Source organism: Gobio gobio (assembly GCF_949357685.1).
Source record: "Gobio gobio genome assembly, chromosome: 18".
NCBI classification, from domain to species: domain Eukaryota; kingdom Metazoa; phylum Chordata; class Actinopteri; order Cypriniformes; family Gobionidae; genus Gobio; species Gobio gobio.
Window position 1 is genome coordinate 12,490,755 of NC_137111.1, and position 23,483 is coordinate 12,514,237.

Here is a 23,483-nt window from a genome sequence, read left to right on the forward strand (position 1 = left end):
ACGAAAAATGTTGTTGAGCAATAAAAACAATAAATAAAGCTAAAAAAAAATGTTAAAAAAAGTATGAGTGCATTTCGTCTTTTTAGCAATTGTGTCTATAATCTACTTTTCTGTTCGACTCACCAATTAATCTCTCGTTAAAAAAAACAAAAACAAAACAAAAACATTCAATATCCAGCGTCAATTTAAAACGTCTGTCTGGCTGTCTTAATAGCTGTGCGAAATGAGGTGGGAAGTTAGTAAAAGCTATATATAGTCTAATGCCTATCCATAAATGGGATGCGGGAGAGGCAGCATTCCGCATGGGTAATATTTTGCTTTTCATCAGCTGATTTCACACAGGCGGGTAGAGGCTCATCTACCTCCGCGTCGCGCTCTTGTATTCTCCTGGGGTGAGTATGTCTGGCCTCCTTATTTCCACACTTATATTAAATTATAAAGCAGAGTTGTCCTTGTAGAAATAACGTTGAGGCTGGAGAAGACTTTTAAACTTTACCTTGGTAGGATGTTGATCTATCTCAAATGATGTTGCTTGAGTGGGAGCTGCACTTGACTTTGAAAGGATTCATAAAACGTTGGCAATTAAATATTTTTCAGTGCCTTGTGAATATTGGTGACTTGATATCTGGAAAAACTTCGACATTGTTTTGTTTGTTTTGTAAAAGTGACCTGTCGTTTGACCTTTAAAAATTGTTTTCCCCTCCCATGAATGATTCTAGATGCATTATGTGTCCATTACTTTTAACAAATGTAGTTTGGTCGTCTGTTGACCAAAAATAAATATTTTATTTTTGATATGCACAGTAGATGCTATTGTATGTGGGGTTCATATGTGAATGCGATGATGTAATGCTGCATTTGAGTATGCATGATTGTTCGTTTATTTGTGTAATTATTTTTCTAAAGAAATGTGAGGAATGTGTTCTTGTTCTTTTGGGGTTTTCTTTGTTGAGATTGTCTTGCAGTGTAGTTTATTTGTCCTTATTATAAGATAAACTTTCATGAGAAGTGGTTATTGTTCCATTTGTCAGTACATTTACGCAATAATAGCATGTCTTCAGTATACACTTGGCTATACAGTAGAAATTACCCTGGAATACTGTACCCATCTCCTTGGACTGTCCGATATCCCAACCCCCAAACTCTAATTTTAAACTGCCGTGAGGGTTGGCTTCCTTGTGGCCCAAAGCTCCAGAACACCCCCTCCTCTTCATATCTACAAACAGGTCCATTTTCCTAACACCTAAATCTATTCAGGAGAATGCCACAATTTGGATTTACTGCAATACCGTGCCCCAAATAACTTTGAACACTGAAGTCGGAACTTGGGGATAGCAATTTGTGCATCTGCCAATGCATTTTGTCTTGTCTTGTGTGCAAAGACGATGCATGTTTTTGTTTCAGGTTTGATTCATAGGTCCTTTGAGGTTACCAAATATGGCTGCAGTTGTTACCAGACACAAGCATTTCGGTCAAGAATACCTCAATACTCAGTCTAAATGTGTTGTTCGGGAATACTCCAGGTAAGGTGAAGAATTACGGCAGCTCAAATCAAGTCGCAGCTAATCATGATGCAATACTAAAACTACTTGTAATAAAATAGCAACATCATAACATATAATACCATTAACTGCTGAAGCTCTTCTGATAAACCCTATTACCAACAGTAGCTGAGCTATAACTGGTACCTTCATGTCACTAATTTCTTCTGGGTAGTTGACATGAAATACTTTAGGGAAGTTGACATGGCCTGCAGTGTGACATGCTATACTCCACGTATAACTGTTTTCTAATTATGCATGCAGCTTACATGACCTCATATTAGTGAGAGAGAGACCACAGTCTACATTTGTCACACTGCAGGAAGATTTAATATGAACTAAAAAAATGAAAGCTAATTCAAATGAAGGTGATTAAAACTAGAGAAGACCACTCATATCAGTTTTAAGACATGCACCAAATATCCTGATACTGTCTGGAAACATATAGCTTTCAATAGTACATTTTAAATATACAGACATGTTTTTAAGTATGACAAGCTTTCCGTTTTGACATTTAAATTGGACGTTTTAGGATAAGTTGGTTATAGGATATATATCTTGTCCTACAATTATGACAGGAATTAGTTATATATCAGGACAAAAGTAGATACTGATTTAAAGAACATTTTATGTTATAGTGAAGAGAATTCCTCACCAAAGCTTGTATGTGCTTGTGATGATGGTAGTTATTGTTTGCCCTCTGAGGGGTCAAAAGGTCAGTATTCAGTTTCAAAACCATAATGTGACCCATGGGTAAAGATAATACATGTCAAACATTTTATTTGATCATATTCTGAAATGTTTTATTTAAGAAAAATCAGTGTATGTTTCCTTGTCTTGTTTCTTTCCACTGAAGACTGCCCTAAAATGTGTGGGTTGTAATGCATGAATTATATGCTTTTGTATGCATGTCAAAATCACTGATTATTAACCTGGGATGACATGAAGCATTACTGACCCATGGTGATATTATGAATTCTCTGATGAATCTTCTGTTTCTTTCATGCTGTTTGTACTGACTGTTAGTTTTGAGCCCATCATTTTAATATACGAAAATGTGTGTTTTTAGCTCTGCGGCTGAAGAGGTGAAATATCAATACCAAACACAGAAGAGAATCCAGGGAGTGGTAAAGCCCTTTAAATAACATTTTCTGACATGTTTATAGTACTTTCATTAGTCAATATGTATTTTTATTTGTGTTAAAGACATTTGGTGTTAGTTGTAGTGGGCCGAGTGAATCAGAGGTTAAACTGACTCTTTCTTAGGACATACATATATTTTGTCACACCTATACTTTTTATGATCCAAAAGGCCGTGGCATCTTTTGTCTCTTTTCATCAGGTGGAGAAGAAGATGCCTGAAAAATACATCCGTGAGGAGTCCATGATCAGGGGCCCCAAGTTTTTGGTTAGACTGAGGTCCCACACAGTGTATGAAAACAGTGCCATAAAACTTTTCTGCTCTGTGGAGGGATATCCCACCCCACACGTCAAATGGTGAGGTTTCTTTGCACACACAGGCTTCCTGCACACTAGGGGTCTAGCATTATATGTAGCCAGCTACAAGAAAACATTTCGTTAATAAATGTAAACTTCTTTTATTCGCATTAAACATTTGTTAATATTTTAATCATATGGAACAGGCTAAAGAGATACTAAGAAGATCTGTTGTTTTATACAGGTTCAAGGATGATGTCATCTTGGACATCTCCTCTGGAAAGTACTTTGTGGAGAACAGTGCTGGATTCCATGCCCTCACCATCCTCAAGTAATCAAAACTTTACTATGTACTTTTTGGATTGTGATGCAATGACAGAATGTGGCTTACTGATGATCGGTATTGAACAGAATGAGTGACAAAATGAATCAAAAAGACTGAGTGCTCATTACATTCTCACATTTTAGTTAGTATATGGCCACAGAAAGCAGGAAACTTTTAAGAGATTTTCAAATTATTAAACTTTTGGAAAACTTTTGTCTAGTAGGTATCTCAGGACAAACATTTCCGAGTTGTATTTCTCCTTAAATAAATTTTAAAGGAACGTTTTAAATCCAGTAGGATGCATTGTGACATTACTATCATGACCATTAAGTTAATTCGCCCCAAATTTGCAATGCGCCTTAGTATTTTTTTGGTTGCAATTCCCAGTGGTTATTCAAATAATTTTTTTCGTTTTATTGTAATAACGGTTTAGAATAATTGCATTAAACATGGTAGAATAAATACATGAATAATGTGAAAATAATTAATAATTTTTTCCAGTAATGAAATTAGGGGAAATATGCCCAATTGTTATAATATTCTAACACATTTTAATCATTCTAAAATATTCCTCATTTTTTAAGTTCAGATAATTATTTATTTGTAAATTATTTGTGGTGCAATTTGACTTTAAAGGATATGCTCTTCATAGGTCTCATGAGATTCACCCTCTAAAACACAATTAAATGTAACTTACAAGTGAATTTCCACAAAAGGAAGTCATGTCAATGGGATTGCATGTGAACTTTTCCAATTTAGTCCTGGGCTGGTCGGTGCGCCGCCCACGTCTTGAGCTGCTGTCAGCTGTTCATGTCAAAGTGCTGAGTTTGGTGTCATCTGACACTCCGGCGCCTTACAGAGAGATGACTTTCACTGCTGTCACCCTGTCAGTCCCACAACAACTCACCCTGGCCCTTATGTCACATTCCTGATGGCTTCTTGCATTCACAGGCCTAACCTCACAGGTGAAGCTTGGCACTCCGCATTTCTTCTAAAATGACCAAACCTTTCACTTTTTGACAAACAGCCATTCTTCTCAAGACCACATGGGCCAAGGGAACGTCTCTAATATAGTACGGTCACGCTGAAGGTCACATTACAGTCTTCTCATTTTCTTTTCCCTTGCGTCTCGTGTGTGCCATTCAAGCCTTAGAGCCTCCCGTGTTGAACACGTTTCAAAAGCAGGCGTTAGCCTACATTAGCATTTAGTTTGGAGCAATTATCCTCTTGACATTAGAGCATTAGTTAACTGCCAATTTATCCATCATGATGGGGAAGCACTTTATGTACTTTCCAAATGTCAATTAGGAAATGACTGTGGCATATATCCAATCAAATAGCAATCATGCTGATTATTTATTGACTGATTAATTAGTGGAGTGGGTGAAGACAGTGTTGCGGTCCAGACGTGTATTGATTGAAGTTGTAGACACCTGTGAATGAGTTATGCATGTTTTTTGTAGGTGTGCAACTGATGACACTGCAATGTACGCAGCTGTAGCCTCAAACTTGCATGGACAGGCTTCCTCACAGGCCTCCATCATTGTGAAGAGTAAGTCTTGTCTCCTGTTTTCTGATATCTAAGCGTCCTTACAATAAGATCTTTTGTTATCTTTTTTTTTTTTACCCAAACATAGACTATGATCCCTTTCTTTCTTGTTGTGTCTGCTTTATAGGGTGCAAGGAGGAAGAGAAGTCCACTCCTTATTCCTGGATGCCTTACCAGTGTAAGTGGGAAAGTCTACTTTCATTAAAGAGTGAATAACTGGGATGATTTAAAAACAGGTCATGAAAGAAAGGAACTGTTTTGTTGTTTCACAGATGCCATTTTACCTGAAATCAAGTACACAAAGATTAACATCACCTTCACCGAAACGTTTAACGTGACTTTTGGAAAAGAAGGCGACAAAGCCACCTTGACCTGCAAGATGACCATTAACCCCAACCTGGCTAACCTGCAGCCTGAAGCACTGTGGTACCGAAATGGTAGGAAGTGGCCAGCAAAGGCCACCACTGTTATTGAACGTATCTACACAGTTAATGTTAGGAAGAATTCATAGATCACTTTTTAACGGTAAAAGGCCAGATTTACTAAACAGGGTAAATTAGCGTGAGAGCACAACCTAAAAAGCGCTGATGGGAGTTGAAAGGTTTACCTGTGATCTACTGATGACGCACAAATTAAAGAACACAGCAGGACAGCCGCAGCCGGATCATTTCCATAATGACCAACGCAATCTACCAAGAACAGCGCAAATTAGCGTCTGGGTTGCTGGGTGCTTTTTTGGGCGTTAAATAATGGCGCAAACACCAGTAAATTGACTAGCGCAAACCTTAGTAAATCCTCTGGCATGATTCATTTAAATACTCTCCTCCCATAAATTTTGCGTCTGAAAGGGAAACTCCTACAAATACATATACATAAAGTTAGCCGCAAAAAGACGGTGTCCTTGCCTTTTTAGCACTTTTTTTTCATTGCGTGTCTTTAAAGGTGCGGTATGCAGGATTGAAATGGGTACTGCAGTCCAAATTCAAAATATTGGAGAGTGTTGTTTTCCCCGCCCCCTCCTCATCAGACTCGATGCTTACACGGGTTGCCAGCTTGAGGACACGCAACAGGAGCGAGTGCAATTGACAATGAAAGCCACACTGTAAGTTGATGAGTTGATTTATCCGCGTTTTAATATGCTCTCGTTCATAGAGGTTTTTTGATGGAAGCTGAGGCTTTTTAGGTCGGGTAGAATCTGTAATCTCTGACCCGGTTTGTTCACTGGCTTCCATGGCTGCAATACGATGTATTTTCTGCCAACTGGCAACCTGTGGTGTCTAAATACTATTGGGTAAACTGGTGGTGTCTGGTTTCGCACAGACAAAAACAGACATTCCGTCACGGAACACATTTAAAAGTAGAATAACTTGCTCTAGCATTGTTTTTCTGAGAAACAAGTTGGTGAATTTAGCATGTTTCCTACATATCTGCAAGCATATCATGGTATATTTATGCTTTAGTAAAGTGAAAAACATACATACAGCACCTTTTTAGTGTAATGCTGTAAATCCTGACAGTAGTTTTTAACGGCAAAAGAGAGTTTGTGCTGGCGCAAGCTGTTAGTAAATCTGGCCCTAAGTGTTATTTTTGTGCACCAAACAGAACTGAAAAAAAAGACTATTTTTAATACCCTATTATTTACTGACTGACAAACACATTCCATGATAGGCTGAGTCAGTCTTTTATGTAGGGCTACTCAAACAGTTCTGTTTTGTGCTGCTAGGCAACAAGTGTGAATATTGCAATAAAGTTAACATGCTTTTTATTTGGCCATAAAGTTTACCATAAAGACTGCCTTTACACTAGTTTCATAATCCTTTATTGTCTTGGGACTTGTATGACAGTGTTTAGAGTGTTTGTTTGTTTTATCACTCGAAAAATGTTCATGGAAGTTCACAAAAGCGGAATTTTTCATGCTTTAAAATATTTTAATGATAGGAAACAATATGAAAGCCTTCACACAATGTCTTTGTGAGGGGGAACAAGTCTGTATTCAGAGGCCATGAAAATACAGAAGTGTTCAGAGCATACTAAAAAAGTTCACAGTGCAAAGACTTTAGACTGTGCACTTTTTGGTTTGCAAAAAAAAAAAAAATTGTATGTAGTATTTGTATTTTGTATGATTTAAATTTTTTGGACCTATGCACCAGAGGAATGTGAGGGCATACATCTCAATGTTTAGCGCAGTTGTTGACATTGCTTTTAAAATATTTTAATATAATGTATTTAAGTAATTATTGATATTTATTGTAATTCTGATGAATATAAATTCCTGCTTTTGTCCATTTAGTTAATGATAGTGATAAAATGTTTTTTTTTTTTATATTCTAGATACTATGTTACTTCTTCATGTACATACATAGTGAGGTATATTTTGTCAAGTGGTCGAATAATACAAAAATGTTTATATAGTGATATAACTGTCCTAATGACAATTGATTCATTGTTTTATCATTCACACCTGCTCAGATACAAATTTTCAAGCTGTTTTGTAGGTATTTGTTTTGCAGTTGAGTCATGTACTGAAGAAATAGATTTTTATGTCTAGTTTATGACTCATTTCCCTCCAATCTCATTATATTCTACAAAGTAATAGTTTCATTTTCTCTCCACTGATACCCCATGTTGTTTTTTTTGGCCCTCCAGAGCATCTCCTGAAAGAGTCGAAGTGGGTGAAAATGGAGTCTGGGGGAGGTGTTGCCAAGCTCACGCTTACTCAACTCGCTAAGGATGATGAGGGTCTTTACACCCTCCGCATGGTGACAAAGGGAGGTGATGCTGTCCACAGGGCTTACGTCTACGTTGATGGTAAAGAGTGAACTTTTCCAAGGCTTGAAGGAAAATCTTATGTGATTCTTTTGATGGCCTTTAAAGGTCCTGATTAGAATAATTTATCTCTGGCGATCTCATATAGTACATACATCTGTTTCAGACTGATTCCCTCAGTGCATCAGTGATGTGTAGGAGTCTTCATGTTTTGTCTTGACAGATGGTCCACCTCCAGTTCCTCAAGCTCCCGGAGCCCCAATGGACATCAAGATCCATGACGCTAATAGAGATTATGTCATTGTGTCCTGGAAACCTCCTAACACCACCACTGAAGGCCCCATCATTGGATACTTTGTTGACAGGTGACTGCGCTGACTAAGGTGTCTGCCCAATGGGAGTTGTTTTCTGGAATAAATGTATTTTTTAAAAGTTGTCCTCAAAAAAGTTTTTGGACACTTTAAAAAATCTGAATGTCATTGCATTAAATTTCTACTGGATTTCTGATAATTTCTGAGCCAGTTATTCAATGATTTTTAATCAACTAGTGTTGGGGTTTGTCATAGTACTTGTATCATAATTTTGAACAGCCCAACATGGATCCACTAAACACTAGCACAGTCAGTGCAAAACATCTCGGTTATGACTGCAAACTTGGTTCCCTGAGAAGGGAGCGAGATGTTGTGTCAGATGATGACGCTATGGGAATGCAAATGCGTGATTGCGTCTGAAGCATGTGTAATCACTCATTGGTGGAACTTCAAGCTATAACCCGGACCAAACATAATCAGCTTCTGATTGGCTGAAGTAAGTCTCTCACAGGCATGCAGGAGGGATGGCAAGGTGACGCAGCATCTCATCCACTTCTCAGGGAACCAGGGTAACAGTCGTAATCGAGACATTCCCTTTAGGGGCAACTCTACGCTGCATCAGATGATGTCACTATATAAATGTTAATACCCACTACAGCATACTGACAAGTGCATGTCCGTGTGAATAATGGCGAGCACAAGCTTAAGACATCAGCACTTGAGAACCTGGTGTTGAGTCCAAGTCTAAGCTTTAAAGGGGTGGTAAAACACATTCTTTTGAAGGCTTGATTGTGTTTGTGGGGTGCACTGTAACATGTGTTCATGCTTCATTTAAAAAAAAATTGCCTTATTTTTCATATATTTGACCTTTATTCTACACTGCTCTGTCCCTCCTTGTAAAACGGTCTGATGCTTTCCGGGTTGTATGAAGCCAGTCCCTCAAAAATACGCAGTGGGCTCAGATTGGTTAGCTGGCCCAGTGTGTTGTGATTCGCTAACCGCAGTGCACGTCGGAAACGTCACGCCCCTTACCGCCCGAATCAGACCCAGAACATTTGAGTGAAGATGATCGAGCAGAACCTGTTCAGTCCTCGAGAGTAAAGACTGCGGATCTATAATGATCGCTACTGAATGGCACTTTAACTTTTGTATTTTTAGAACGATTATAGCCAAATATCTGTCGCAAGAACTAACCCAAAACGAACACTAAGCACTGGCTTTAACTAGTAAGTTAGCCAAATCACACACAGAACCATGTTTAGCATGCCTGTAGATAAACAATACATAAAAGCTCTAATCAAAGAATCATTTACACTAATGCCAGGTTCGGTGTTGAGATTTTAACGTTAGTGTTTGTAACGATAGGTGTTCGTCGGATAACGTTAAGTATGAATGAGCATTTAACAGACTGGTTTGCAGAACAGCGCTGTCATCTGTTTACTTCCTTGCTACAACCTATTACAGGAAAACACATCGATGAAAAATAAATCAGACTTACAGGTTGTGGCCCGTAAACAGCTTCTGTTTGTAAATCCAGCTTTCAGGACAAGCCGTTGTGCATATCCTGTATTGAACTCGCGAAGTTTGTGGAAGATTGTGTTGTCCTCCGTGAAATGTGCAGCGCGCGCGTCGTGCATCCACGCACGGGCAGTGTTTTTTTCACGCAGCTGACGTTGTGCAAATCTGGTATTGAAATCGCGAAGACGGTGGATGCAGGGAGCCCTGCGCGCGCCTGATTCCCCGCTGACTCAAACACACGTGCATATAACATGCTGTATGTTAAACGCTCTGCAACGCACCCCCGTCCCTATGAAGGCTGAACAGAGCAAGTACCCCAGACCTGCAATCCGGATGAATATAACAGCGTTTCCTCTGCATCGCGGCAACAACACTCCAGCCTACTAACGCTTCCCCGCGGCGATACAAAATTGCCTCGCCCCCCTTATTTCATATTCCCCGGAGGAGGGGTTTATGTAAATATTGGGCCTGGTGATGTCAGCAAAACCTGGGTGAATGTGTAGTAGTCCCTAGCGGCCGTTTGCTGTAGTCCTTAGAAACTGATTTCTTTAAAAGCAAATATCTCCCTTTGCTTTAAACTTTGAACGTTGTAACTTTGCAGATGTTGTTTATGCTCAAGCAGCAACATTACACGTTAGCTAAAGTTAGAATAGTGAAATCGTGGTTTACCACCCCTTTAAAATTGTGTGCGGAGAGACCCAGCCCACCGCATTACACACTTCTTGAAGGGATACCCCTGATAACTATGCCTTAAGCCAGGGACACACCAAGCCGACGGTTGGCCATCAGGCCACGTCGCGCCATTTTTTAGCGTTGTTCGTCTGTTTTTTTTATTTCAACATGTAGGTAGAATCGGTGTTGGGCCGTCGATGAGAGAACTCTGATTGGCTGTTCAGCTTAGAGAAGGAATCAGTGCAGGCGAATAAGAGTGATGGTGTCGGTTTGATAGAGTATATATAGGCTATAGACTATAGAGCGCGCCACATTAGTCGGCACTTTAGGCACATAATCTGGTCTGGGGTGACGAAAGGGGAAAAACCCTTGGTCTTAAGCCACCACTGTAATGATTTTACAGAAGGCCAAATTAAATCACGTTGGATACCCCAACGGCCTCTGAAACCATTTCACAGTCAAGTCACCTTTGTTTATACAGCACTTTATACATATTGTTTCAAAGCAGCTTTACAGTAATAACAGGAAATATGATGCATTTCGGCTGTTGTTAAGCTGAAGTCTGTTTAGTGTTGATTCAGTTCTGTTGTAAAGATCAGCAATTATTAAATTAGTTAATTTCATCTATAAAGCAGTTCTGCAAAAAAGATTGTCATCATCCAGCTCAGTTCAGTTCTCATGCTACAGTGTCAGTCCAGTCAGATCAATAATATTGTCGACTATTAAGTGTCCCAAACTAAGCAAACCAGAGGCGACAGTGGCAAGGAACCCAAACTCCAGGTGACAGGCGGGGAAACCAGGCTCAGTTGAGGGGCCAGTTCTTCAGTAATCTGTCATTTTGATTGAGGCTGCATCAAAGGTCAGATTTCAAATTGGGATTGGTAGCATTCAAATATTTATCCAGTTCCTATTGCTTGAAGATCGATTCATCATACCGGTATGGAGCTGAAGCTGGCTATAGGGTCTGTGCGGAGGACCTGTCTGGTTCTTGTGATCTTTGCCGAGGATCTGTGCTGATGGCTGTCATGTCGATGAGGCCCACAGGGGATTGTTTATCAAACACGTCTCTGCTGACTTTCAGGGCTGCGTTGTGGTCGTGTCTAGGTTCAGGTCCACCATCTGATCTGGATGTGGACCGGATCTGGCTGACTATGGTAACTTCGGGATAAGGATGAGACAGGTGATACGAGCAGGAGACAAATGTGCCCAAACAACCCCTAAAAAGTGGTTCTCTGTAATGGAGAAATCACACTCTTCTTGGTGTTCAATCTTAACCACATGCACTTTATGTAGGAGAGAATAATATATTGATGCTGAACCGCCATTTCCTCGGATTTAGCTAAAATCAGCCAATTGTCGATATAAGTAAGTGCACAAATGCCCTGGAGTCGCAACATCAACACACTTCTTAAAGGTGAGGGGTGACAATGCTAGGCAGAAAGGAAGAACCCAGTATTGGTAAGCTTCGCCCTCGAAAGGAAACCTGAAGAACTTCCTGTGTTGAGGGAAGATGGATATATGGAAGTATGCATTTTTCAGATCTATTGTGACAAACCAGTCCTCGGACCTGAGATCTAAAATCGGACGCAACCCCACATCCTTTGTTGGGACAATGAAATACCATGTTCTCTGGCCTCTTTCACCAGCAGAAACTGACCGTCTTGTTTCAGCACCTGTTTCTGCTCGGCCCTGACCACGTTGAAGCGAGGTGGAAGAGAAACGAACTGCATTGTGTTTTCTCTTTCTATAGTCTGCCGGACCTATTGAGACACATTTTGTAGAAGTTGCTATGCTGTCAAATAATCTACTAAGGGAACAAGCCTCTCAAGACTGGCCTCTGGTGTATTTTGAGTTGTCTGTCCAGCTCCCTGAAGCAGATGACTGGCAGGGAACAACTGAGCAGACTCTTCGAATGCCTTAATCGGAAGGAAAATTAAAGAAATGAACTCCCTGGAAACCACTGCACCCCGAAACACCAGAGGTGGCAGATTAATTTCTCAAGAGCACAGAGCCAAAGTGGGTGCATTTCTATTCATATGTTCAGTGCCCTGAAGCAGTTGACCGGCAGGGAGCGAGCAAACATACTCCACCAGTACCCTCCTCAAAGGGGCGAGCCTCCCAGTGTTACAAAATCCCCGGGCAGACACTGAGAAATTAACACGCTGGAAACAGCTGTGCCACAAAACCTCTGGTGGGGGTGGCAGAATGGCTCCCTAAAAGCACCAAGGAGAGGGCAAACTTTAAACTGGTGTAGGCCATTTCTCGGAGGCCAGACCCATATGGCTTCAGGGCCCCTTAGCTGAAGCCATCATTGAAAGGAAACAGTCCTCAGATCCGCCCGCCCCCACAAAGACTATGGGTTAGAGAGCCATCCTGACCGCAGTCTTTTTGAGAGGGGCTCAAGAAGCAAAACTCTGTTTTTGCTGTTGCCGATGTGAGGAGCTAGTAGATGGCTGGGGCTAGTCCAACAAACTTCAGAGTCTTATGGATCCTATCTATAGACCATGAGCACTGAGCTATATAGCTCAGTATAAGCAAGGGTTATGTGCAATACAATAAGCATTCAGTATTTGAGGAAGGAGGGATATACTCCATAGCGTTAGCACACAATGTCTCATTCCCTCCTCTCAAGGAACTGAGGTTACAAGAGTTGGTGTTGTTGTTGTGAACAAAAGTAAAAGAGTGACGCACGTTCAATAGTTTAACCGTGGCATGAGAATGTTGTGTCTTTCTTAGAATCAACACATTAATGATTTATCTTACCTGCGACCCATGCGCAATTAATTGGAATGTTGGTTTTTTTATTACTTGTCCCGCCCACCCCGTCCACATTATCCACTGATTTAATTGTGATACGTGCATCACTACTGAGCATATACAAAGTAAGCAGCGCTTGCTCTTACCAGTCTCACTCATAACAGACGGATTCATGTAGCTTTTTCAATTATGAAACTTTTATGAAATTAAACTTTTGTTATTAAAGTTGTGCATGCACTTGGATTCCCTCTCTGCCTCATCCCATACACGCCCGTTACAGAACGCCTAACCAACATGAATCCAGCTGCACAGATCATGCGTCTCCATCAGGGAGATCTCCGGATCGAGGACTATGTACATGACTTTATTACGCATTCGACATCTATGGACTCGGTGTGTCTTATGATCTTTTTACCGAGGGGGATTATCTGAGCCTCTCAGCTCATTTATCCCGTTACGTGACCCTAATTTGACTCTGGAACATTATATCGATTTGGCATTACAACTGAGCGGCTCACCCACCAGAGTCCCCAATGATCATGACCAACTAGTTAATAGTAGTAGCTTAAGTGTTAATGTAGTACTCATTAGTCCTGCATTACTTCTTACATAGCCAGTGCCTCCAACTCTCTTCGCTGCCACGCCAGAGTCTCCTGCCGTCAGGACTGCCATGCCAGACATGCCAGACATGTTTCTTCAGTTTTGTTGAACTTTCTGCATGTCCCACTGTGGCCACACTCTCAAAAAAAAAGAGTACAAAATTGTACCTTTTTAAGGTACAAGTGTCCATCACTGGGGTGGTACATTTTTGTACCTCTAAGTCAGGGGTAGGCAAGTTCGGTCCTAGAGAGCTGATGTCCTGCAGAGTTTAGCTCCAACCCTACTAAGCCACCATGGTATAAAACTCATTGCATAGCAGCATTAAGTATTAAGTATGTCACCATTGTTGAGATTCATATGCTGATTCTTGGTATCTGTGTGTGTCTAAACTTTTCCCCCCAAGAATGTATTTAAAAATCAAAATTCAGAATGCCTGATCTGTGGCAAGAAAGTATTGTTGGTTAATATTATTTATTAATAGTTTTAGTCAGTGATGAGTTTAGTCAAACATTTTTCTTCTTGGCAATTTTTGTTTATGGCTTCTTTTATTTTCAATAAAACCAACATCTAAACCTCTGTTAATTCTCAATAAGAGCTTCTATAGACGTCTTTCAGGGTTGGAGCCAAACTCTGCAGGACAGCGACTCACTAGGACCGAACTTGCCTGCCAATGGTTTAATTGTACCCTAAGGACCAATTGTGTACCTTTTAAAGGTACAGTTATACGTTTTGTTCCCCAAGGAACAAAATTGTACCTCCACTTTACCTTTATGTCTGAGAGTGCAAGGAGACCATTGATTAACTTTCTGCGTCAATGAACTTGCTGTCTGCTCTGACATGATGACGGAGTTCGTTCTTGAGTTCTCTGTCTGCTCTGACATGACCACGGATGCCGTCAATGAACTTTCAGTCTGCCCAAATACGACCACAGAGGTTGTCCCTGAATTTCCTGTTTGCCCCGACATGACCACAGAGGTAGCCAGTTAACTCTCTGTCTGCTCAGATATGACCACAGATGTCGTCCCTGAACTTTCTGTCTGCCCTGACCCGACCACTGAGGTCTTCTATGGTCTCTCGGTGTTCAACGTCTCTGCCATTTCTAACCTCTGTGTTCTCTATTCCAGCTCCACCTGATCAGTCGTGGTGGTCTTCTGCTCTACCGCGGTGGTCTCTAGCTCCGCCTGACTTGCCGTGGTGGTTTCTAGTCCAGTCGTGTTTTGTTAATCATTGTTTGCTTTCATGGTGTTGGGTCAGGGGTGCCTCGATGTCCTTGTTTTGCCTTTCATGTTTGTATGGACTGTTTGCCTGTTTTCCAGTCTGGATTATCTGTGTTTTTGTCTTTTGTTATTGAAGTTATGCGTGCACTTGGATTCCCTCTCTGCCTCGTCCCTACGTACCTGTTACAGTTGCTTATACCAACACATATTTTTGCCCGGAACATAGGCTACTTTGCATATGCTGTTACGGACTGTGATTAGTTTGTTCCATGTCACTTTGAGCTGCGCTAGTATCAAGCTGAAATTTACTCTTGTCGGACAGTAATCAGACTAAGTGAGGCATGGATCTGCAATTATGTATGAATGCTCCTTAGCTTAAATTATCTCCTCAGAACATAAAAGTGGGCTGTAATTTTCTGTCTTTCAGAGCAATGTGGAAGTAATGCTAGGATAATATTGTTTACTGTCCATATTTGTTGTTGTTCATGTTTTTCTTTTCAATCTTGTTGGGCAGATGTGAAGTTGGAACAGAGAACTGGGTGCAGTGTAACGACTCCCCTATTAAGATCTGCAAATATCCCGTGCAGGGCCTGTTTGAGGGACACTCTTATTACTTTCGTGTACGTGCCATCAACTCACGTGGCATTGGCAAACCCTCCAGAATTTCTGATCCCATTTCCGCTCTGGACCCCACAGAGTTTGAGAGACTTCAAAGTAAGCAAAACTAAGCCCTTGTGCAGTTATGTTAATTTACTTCATATTGTGTGTATTAATAATGCCCCTTATGTACTGGTGTTTGTTTAAACAGCCACAAAACTTGGTGGGAGACTTGACGTTGTGACTTACTATGATGACCTGGAAGGTACTGTATAATTGTTGTTTATTTACTGAAAAATGTGGAAACTTTAAAAGTGTGATTTTATGCCTATTAAAGTCATTTTTTAAATTATGGAACAATCATGGAAATTTCAATAATATTTCGATAATAGTTCATTCTTTCATTTGGAACGACCCAACAAAGAAAATGTCCCTGTACCTCAGTGCTCTTAAAGAGCACAAAATGACATCCATACTGCAACTTTAAATATTGCGTGGTGGAACTGCCTTAAGATATTGTTCCTTTTGTTCACTCAGTTACGCTGTCTTTGCATATGTAATCTGTATTAGATGACAGCAGCTGTCACTTTGTGCTTTTTCCCCCTATTCTTTTCATGGTTTTCGCTTTCAAAATTAGCAATAATTATCCAGCCCATAATTGGTTCTCTTCTGAGAGATACTGATTAGTTTTTGATGAGAATTCCATCAGGAAGGGAACGTACAAACATCTGTGGTTCTTTTTCAAGTTGAAATGAACACATCAACCAGTGTCACCCATGTGCATAGATAAGTGTATGTGTGTACATATAACAGTGGCAGCAGCAGCAGCAAAGATGATATTCATATCAGTCCATAATATTAAAGTTGCTTTTAAAGCTAGTGAAAATTGTGGGATATTTCCTAGTGTGTGTATGTGTGTATTGGCGTGTGTCTATGTGTTCAGGGTAGAACAGTAATTCTGTTTGATGTGGTTTGCCTGCAGCTGAGGGAAAAGCTCCGGGACCTCCCTCTAAAGTATGCGCTTCAGAGACGGACCGAACATATGTTGTGCTCAGTTGGGTCCCTCCAGTCTACCATAGCAAAGCCCCCATGTGGTATTACATTGAGAAGGTTAGTTTCAGCTCACTGCCAGACGTTAACCCAGCCGAATAGACACAAACTTTATTTCAGCTGTTTGGTTGGTTTTCTTCTTGTGTAATTTTTAATCCATTAAGAAATGTCTAATAATATAAAATAAGAAAATGGAGTTCTCAGTTATAACAGTTATCTGTTGTTTCAGATATTCTTCCTTTAAAAAAGGAATTACGTATGATTTGCACCTGTCTGTCATTATGTTTGCTTGTTGTACTCTATAATATAGAGGGTATGCGCGTGATGTCACTGTCGGCCGGAGTGACTGTGTTTACGTCCACTAAGTGGCAAAAAGGCCAGGTGGCAGCATTGGTTTTCAGCGTGAATGCGGTGAAAAACACACAAAATACATCTAAAACGGGAAAGAGCTTTGAGATTGACTGTATAAATAGATTTGAGAAGAAATCTGAGGTATATTTTTACAGACTGCCGAAAGCTACAGAAAAGAGAAGCGAATGGATCGCTGCAATTCACAGAAATAACTGGACTACAGGCAGCGAAACATGGAATTGCAGTTATAATTTTGTGTCAATATGTTGAATTTTTGGGTAAAATCATACCCTATGTATGGTATTGTTATATATAATGTATATATACAAGGCTGCCAAAACAGCTCTGACCCGTCAATGGCACTAGACCCCTGAAGGTGTGCTCTGGTATCTGGCACCAATATGTTAGCAGCAGATCCTTTAAGTCCTGTAAGTTGCGAGGTGGGGCCTCCATGGATCGGACTTGCTTGTTCAGCACATCCTACAGATGCTCGATTGGATTGAGATCTGGGAATTTGGAGGCCAAGTCAACACCTCAGACTTGTTGTTGTGCTCCTCAAACCATTCCTGAACCATTTTTGCTTTGTGGCAGAGCACATTATCCTGCAGAAAGAGGCCACAGCCACCAGGGAATATCGTTTCCATGAAAGGGTGTACATGGTCTGCAACAATGCTTAGGTAGGTGGTACGTCTCAAAGTAACATCCACATGGATGGCAGGACCCAAGGTTTCCCAGCAGAACATTGCATCACACTGCCTCAGCAAGCTTGCCTTCCTTCCATAATGCATCCTGGTGCCATGTGCTCGTGATGTTCACGTGCCCACTGTTGGCGCTTTCAGCGGTGGACAGGGATCAGCATGGGCACCCTAACTGGTCTGCAGCTATGCAGCCCCATACGCAACAAACTGCCATGCACTGTGTATTCTGACTACTTTTATCTGAACCAGCATTAACTTCTTGAGCAATTTGAGCTACAGTAGCTCGTCTGTTTGATCAGAACACACGGGCCAGCCTTTGCTCCCCACGTGGATCAATGAGCCTTGGCCACCCATGACCCTGTCGCCGGTTCACCACTGTTCCTTCCTTGGACCACTTTTGATAGATACTGACCACTGCAGACCGGAAACAGCCCACAAGAGCTGCAGTATTGGAGATGCTCTGACCCAGTTGTCTAGCCATCACAATTTGACCCACTTGACACTTCACTTCACCTGTCATAATGTTATGCCTGATCGGTGTATCTAACATTGATATAAGTGATCACCCGAATTTAGACCTACCTTTATTGTATTTATAAAGCGTTCACAGGCAAATGTGCTTTAAGTATTTCCCCAGCGTCGAAATCAGGCACATATAAATGTCTGGAAATGCTGGCTGCATATCAATATCCATGGATCACTGGATCTTTAGTAAGTTATAAGGAACACTATATCGAGTCCAATCATTAGTTTGAACCGAGAATCGTTCGTTTTAAACGCAGTTTCGCAGTTTCCCCTATTAAATCCAGTCCTGCAGCAGCACTTTTGCCACTCAGTCCGGCTGAGGGGACGTGTTCTGGCGGGAAAGTGATGTCAATGCATACCCTCTATTTATACTCCAGATTATGTTCAGTTCAGTGTCGGCTCTCGTTTATCACTTAAGTGGTTAGTGTTTATTCCTACGCAAGTTCCTGTTCCTTTGTTGGATTAAAATAAAGACTCTTCACTTGTATCTTCGTCTTCGTACCACAACAACAAGTAACACACAAAGCTACAAAATTTATTTGATGAGAAATTGATCTTATTGAGATCTCTGACTTTTGATTGTAGACTTTGATATTGAGGCAAATCAATTGTCAATCCTTTGCTCTATTTAATCTCATTACTGTCTAGGAGTATTTGCAATAAATAAAAAAAAACATTAAAAAAAAGTACTGTTTTCCTTACCGTGAGAGGTTTAAGCAGTCATTTCGTATTTCACAATACATATTTGTGTAATAGTGTGTTTTCATTGACTGTGGTCTCATACAGCTTCAAGTCGGAGCAGGATCATGGCAGAGAGTGAACACTAAGGTACCAATCAGATCACCTCGCTATGCCGTCTTCGACCTGTCCGAGGGAAAGGACTATCTCTTCCGTGTGCTATCTGCTAATATGTACGGCATCAGCGATCCTTCCGAGCCTACCAGTACCATAACAACACTGCAACTGAAGGGTAAATGCTCTAACAACCAGCATGCCAAAGGCCACCATACCACTGATGTATTTAGTAAAGATATTGAAATGTTGAAAGAACTGTTGCAAATGAAATGGCATATAGATCTTTGAAGTTTGGTCAAGCTGTGACTTTGATGTTGGTATTAAGGCAGTAATTAACTTTTATCTGCCTTTCTGTAGTGGAACTAATTCATGCATGATAGGTCATCAAGGAATTGATTAGGCTGGTTGGTGAAGTCACCCCTGAAATGAAGCTCTGTGTTCATTCAGGTGTGCCCTCAGCTCCTGGACAAGTCGTTGCAACCAGGGAGACAGACACCTCTGTTTTAATTCAGTGGGCGCCTCCAAAGGATCCCAATAACCTGATTGGATATTACATTGATTCTTGTGTTAAAGGATCTAAGGACTGGACCTCAGCCAATCACAAGCCCCATAAGCAAACCAGGTATGTGCTCAGTCAAGGTGAAATTATTTGAGGCAAATCCCACGAATAGAGACAAAAGGGTCTGTAACTCAGGTCAGAAACTCTTGAAAAATGTTTAACATTTAATGAATGTAAGTAAGTAAATAAATAAATAAAATTAAATAAATTAGAAACCTCCTCAGTAACCTTATTAAATATTACATTGATTCTTGTGTGAAAGGATCTAAGGATTGAACCTCAGCCAGGGCTGCATTTCCCAAAAGCATCATAAGTCTAAGTCACAGAGGCCATTGGTCTCAATGGTTTCTACTACCAACTTAGACTTATAAAATAAAACTTGTATGCACTTCTATAAACTAGTATGTGCTCAGTCTAGTTGAATAACCTATTCTCACTCCCAGGCAATAAAAACTAAAGCAAATTCTGGTCAAACACTTGATGAACTAGGAATGCCATTGCTATCAATACATTGTATCATGTTTCTGTTATATGGTCATTCAGCAAACTTACTATTGAGAGCAAGGAACATTGAGCCATTCAAATATTTTAAAATGCAACATTTACTATTCAGCAGCATTAAGCTCACAGGAACATTAATCTCTACGATGGTACATTTAAATATCATTATCCTATAACAAATAAAAATCGTATTTAATTCATAATGCATATATTACACAAAATAGAACTCTAACATGATTATATTTATAAATGACAATTGAAAACATCCTGAAGCAGCAGCCAAACCTTGCATATACCTACCTCATTAAATATTAAAATGCTTATTGCAAGTCTCCAGCAGCAGACCTTGCAATATGTATATATTTGTTTAGTTGTGTTTATTAAAAATGCAATGTGAAATTTGGGTGTAGCGTGATGTATATAAAAGTGTGTCCATGAAAACAAAATGCCCTCCTATTTCTATATGTTCTGGTGATGGCCCTAAGTTGGGGTAAGGTGCTCAAAATTTAAAGAGTGTAATGTAACTAAAATTATTATGGTTGTTCAAATTTAAAGTCTTAATTTAGTGATAACAAAATTCCCACCCCCTTCCCAGTTTGCCAATATAGCAATTCCTAGGGGTACATTTAGCATATTAAAAGTGATGGGTATAGCGTCTGATCATCCTCCAGTTTATGAGAAAGGATTGTGATAAAATTATTTGAGGCTCTCCCACAAATAGGGTACAAAAGCATCTTAAACCCAGGTTGGAAGAACTCTCAAAACAATTTTTAACATTTCATGATGATTAACGTATCCTATTTGTAAAACAAACAGCTCTGGAAAAAACATCTTGGGTTACGACTGTAACCCTTGTTCCCTGAGAAGTCATATTATTGATGCTTTGGGAGTGCCTCTGTGTGATTGCGTCTGGAGCATGTGTGAAATCAGCCCAATTGCGAAACAGAACGTCACAGGCGGGTGACATGATGACCAGGAAAGCATAAAAGCAGTGTTGTGACCGGTGTTAGCTTCAAAAGAGCCAAACCAAGTCAATCACAGGGATGCAGGAAGTATGTCAGGGCAATGCAGAGTCTCGTTCCCTTCACAGCGAACAAGGGTTACAGACGTTGCCCGAGACGTTCCCTTTTGAGGGAACTCGCGCTGCATCATAGTATTGACGCTTTGGAAACGATAATACCCAAACCGCCATGTTTACAAGTACCAGTCTGTGTGAATACTGCGAGCACACCTGTAAACCTGGAGCAGAGCCAAAGCCCAAATTGTAAAATCTTACGAATGTGAGCGGAGATGACCAGCCCACCATTTCACACACATCTTGAAGGGACACCCCTGACAAGGCCTTAGAGGCCTCCATACTCCTAGTTGAGTGAGCTCTGACAGCCAAAGGTGAGGGCTGACCAGAGACCTTGTAGGCAAAAGAGATTGCCTCAACTGTCCACTTGCTTAATGTCTGCTTGGATGCTGGAAGTCCTTTCTTTGGTGACCCAAAGCAAACAAACAGCTGACCAGTTTACCTCCACAGGGCAGCTCTGTGGACACAAGCATCCAGCGCTCTTACTGGACACACATGTTTCAGCTTCTCCTGGTCCTGTTCTCTGAAAGAAGGAGGGCAAAAGGCCTGCAAGATTATAGGCCGCGGCACATTGGTTGGCACCTTAGGGACAAGAATGCCTCAACCACCCCTGGTACAAACTCAAGACATGTAGGAAACACTATCAGGGCCTAGAGGTCTCCCGCCCTCACCTTAATATTTCCATGGTGATGCCACATGCTTGTAACGTGACACACCGTGGCCACAATAGTGCTTTATGGCAGATGTATCGCTTTTATTTAGTTTTTTGCCTTTTTTATTAAAAATATTCACAAACTTGTTGGCTATGTCATCAACTACCTGATATTCCGATTCTCAAATATGTTTAAGTGCATGTGTTTTGTTGTGTTAATCTGATCATGTTAGTTGATCTATAATGTGCAATTGGCACCGCCATGTTAGTTTGCGTCACAGTTCAGAGAATCAGATCTGTCAGATTTACAACTCGTAAATAAATCCACTTCTCCCAAAATACATGAAAGTAAGTGGCCGGTGAAGTAAACATTATATTTACCCACACAATGTGTATCTTGTATGAATAAAACACCTTGTCAATTTATAATTGAATGGATTGTTATTGCAACTTCCATAGACGTCAGTGTGTATTTTACAAACTATAAATGTATTGTTTTGCCAGTACTTATGTGTATTTAAATGTCTGAATGTGGGTGAGACCGACATCTCAATGCCACCATCTGCTCCAATTGAGCTAAGATTAGCCAATCGTCTATATCATTTAACACGTGGATGCCCTGGAGTCGCAACAGAGCAGAGCTGCATCCACGCATTTTGTAAAAGTGCGGGGTGATAAAGCTAGACAGAAGGGAAGAACCCGATACTGGTACGCTTTGCCTCCGAAAGCGAACCTCAGGAACTTCCTGTGTTGTAGAAGGATGGATACGTGGAAGTATGAGCCCTTGAGATCTATCGTCACAAACCAGTCCTTGGATCTGATTTGAGTCAAGATCTGCTTCATAGTCAACATTTTGAACTTTACCTTCTTTGGAACGATTAAGTACCGATGTAGAACCCTGACTCTCTTACAGGTGGAGAACCCGTCCTATGGCCTCCTTGCCCAAGAGAGTTTTTACTTCCTGCTCCATTACCTGAGCCTGCCTGGGGTCTACCACTGTGAAAAGAACCCTGTTGAATCAAGGCAGTCAAGACCCAAACTGGATTCTGTAGTCTCTTTCTACAGGCGGTATGACCCATTGTGACACATTTGGCAGAAGTTTTCACGCTGCCAGATGGTCTACTAAGGGAGCCTGTCTCTCGAGATCCTCGAACTGTTCTTTTTAATTTTTATGAATTTTCAATTATCATGAAATGATAAAATTAGTTTTTAACGTTTTCCGACCAAGATTTCAGATGCATTTGTACCCTATTTGTCTCTATGAGCCTCAAATCCTTTCTTCACAATCCATTCTAAAAAACGAATGGATGATCAGATGCCATGCCCGTCACTATTTAACATGACTTCTGACCTATTTGTTCGTTGGCCAGAGGAGAACTGGCACCCCGACTGAGCCTGGTTTCTCCCAAGGTTTTTTTCTCCATTCTGCACCTGATGGAGTTTTGGTTCCTTGCCACCATTGCCTCTGTTGCCTTTGGCTTTTGACAGCCAAAGGTGAGGGCTGACCAGAGACCTTGTAGGCAAGAGAGATAGCCTCAACTGGCTTTTAGCTTGCTTAGTTGGGGACACTAAATATTCAACTATATTACTGATCTGCCCGCATTGACACTATGGGCCCTATCTTGCACCCAGCGCAATTGACTTTGTACACCGACGCATGTGTCATTCCTATTTTGCACCCGCGCAAGGCGCGCTTTTCCCTCCTCAGAATCACGTCGCTAAACTAGTGAATGAACTTGCGCTACCTGGGCGGTTCAGCGCAAAAAAGGAGGCGTGTTCCGGCGCAAACAATCCCTGGTGCTATTTTGCTGTTCCATTAAACAATTGCGCCACTGACCAGAAAAAACCTAGTCTAAAGTCAGTGGCGCGTTGCGCGTTGTTCATTATGCTATTTTAAGGGCGCATGCTTGACCATAATGTATAGCGTGCACAACGCGCATACACTTTGCTCATGTAACCTACACAGATGCAACAGTTATTTTTGCAA

The 23,483-nt window shown here is 40.9% G+C and overlaps 1 protein-coding gene across 1 annotated transcript in view; it reads left to right on the top strand.

Moving 5' to 3' along the window:
* The first annotated feature begins 276 nt into the window (after window positions 1-276).
* Window positions 277-23,483, top strand: part of myom2b (myomesin 2b) — a 63,021-nt gene continuing 39,814 nt past the window's right edge. The window contains exons 1-15 of the mRNA XM_079842193.1: window positions 277-392; window positions 1,405-1,523; window positions 2,611-2,668; window positions 2,884-3,038; window positions 3,223-3,309; window positions 4,767-4,855; window positions 4,980-5,030; window positions 5,125-5,289; window positions 7,499-7,660; window positions 7,842-7,983; window positions 15,208-15,407; window positions 15,502-15,555; window positions 16,273-16,400; window positions 18,701-18,884; window positions 19,157-19,331. Of these exons, the coding sequence (XP_079698319.1) occupies window positions 1,438-1,523; window positions 2,611-2,668; window positions 2,884-3,038; window positions 3,223-3,309; window positions 4,767-4,855; window positions 4,980-5,030; window positions 5,125-5,289; window positions 7,499-7,660; window positions 7,842-7,983; window positions 15,208-15,407; window positions 15,502-15,555; window positions 16,273-16,400; window positions 18,701-18,884; window positions 19,157-19,331 (1,736 nt within the window). The 5' untranslated portion in view covers window positions 277-392; window positions 1,405-1,437. The remainder of the gene's footprint in view (window positions 393-1,404; window positions 1,524-2,610; window positions 2,669-2,883; window positions 3,039-3,222; window positions 3,310-4,766; window positions 4,856-4,979; window positions 5,031-5,124; window positions 5,290-7,498; window positions 7,661-7,841; window positions 7,984-15,207; window positions 15,408-15,501; window positions 15,556-16,272; window positions 16,401-18,700; window positions 18,885-19,156; window positions 19,332-23,483) is intronic.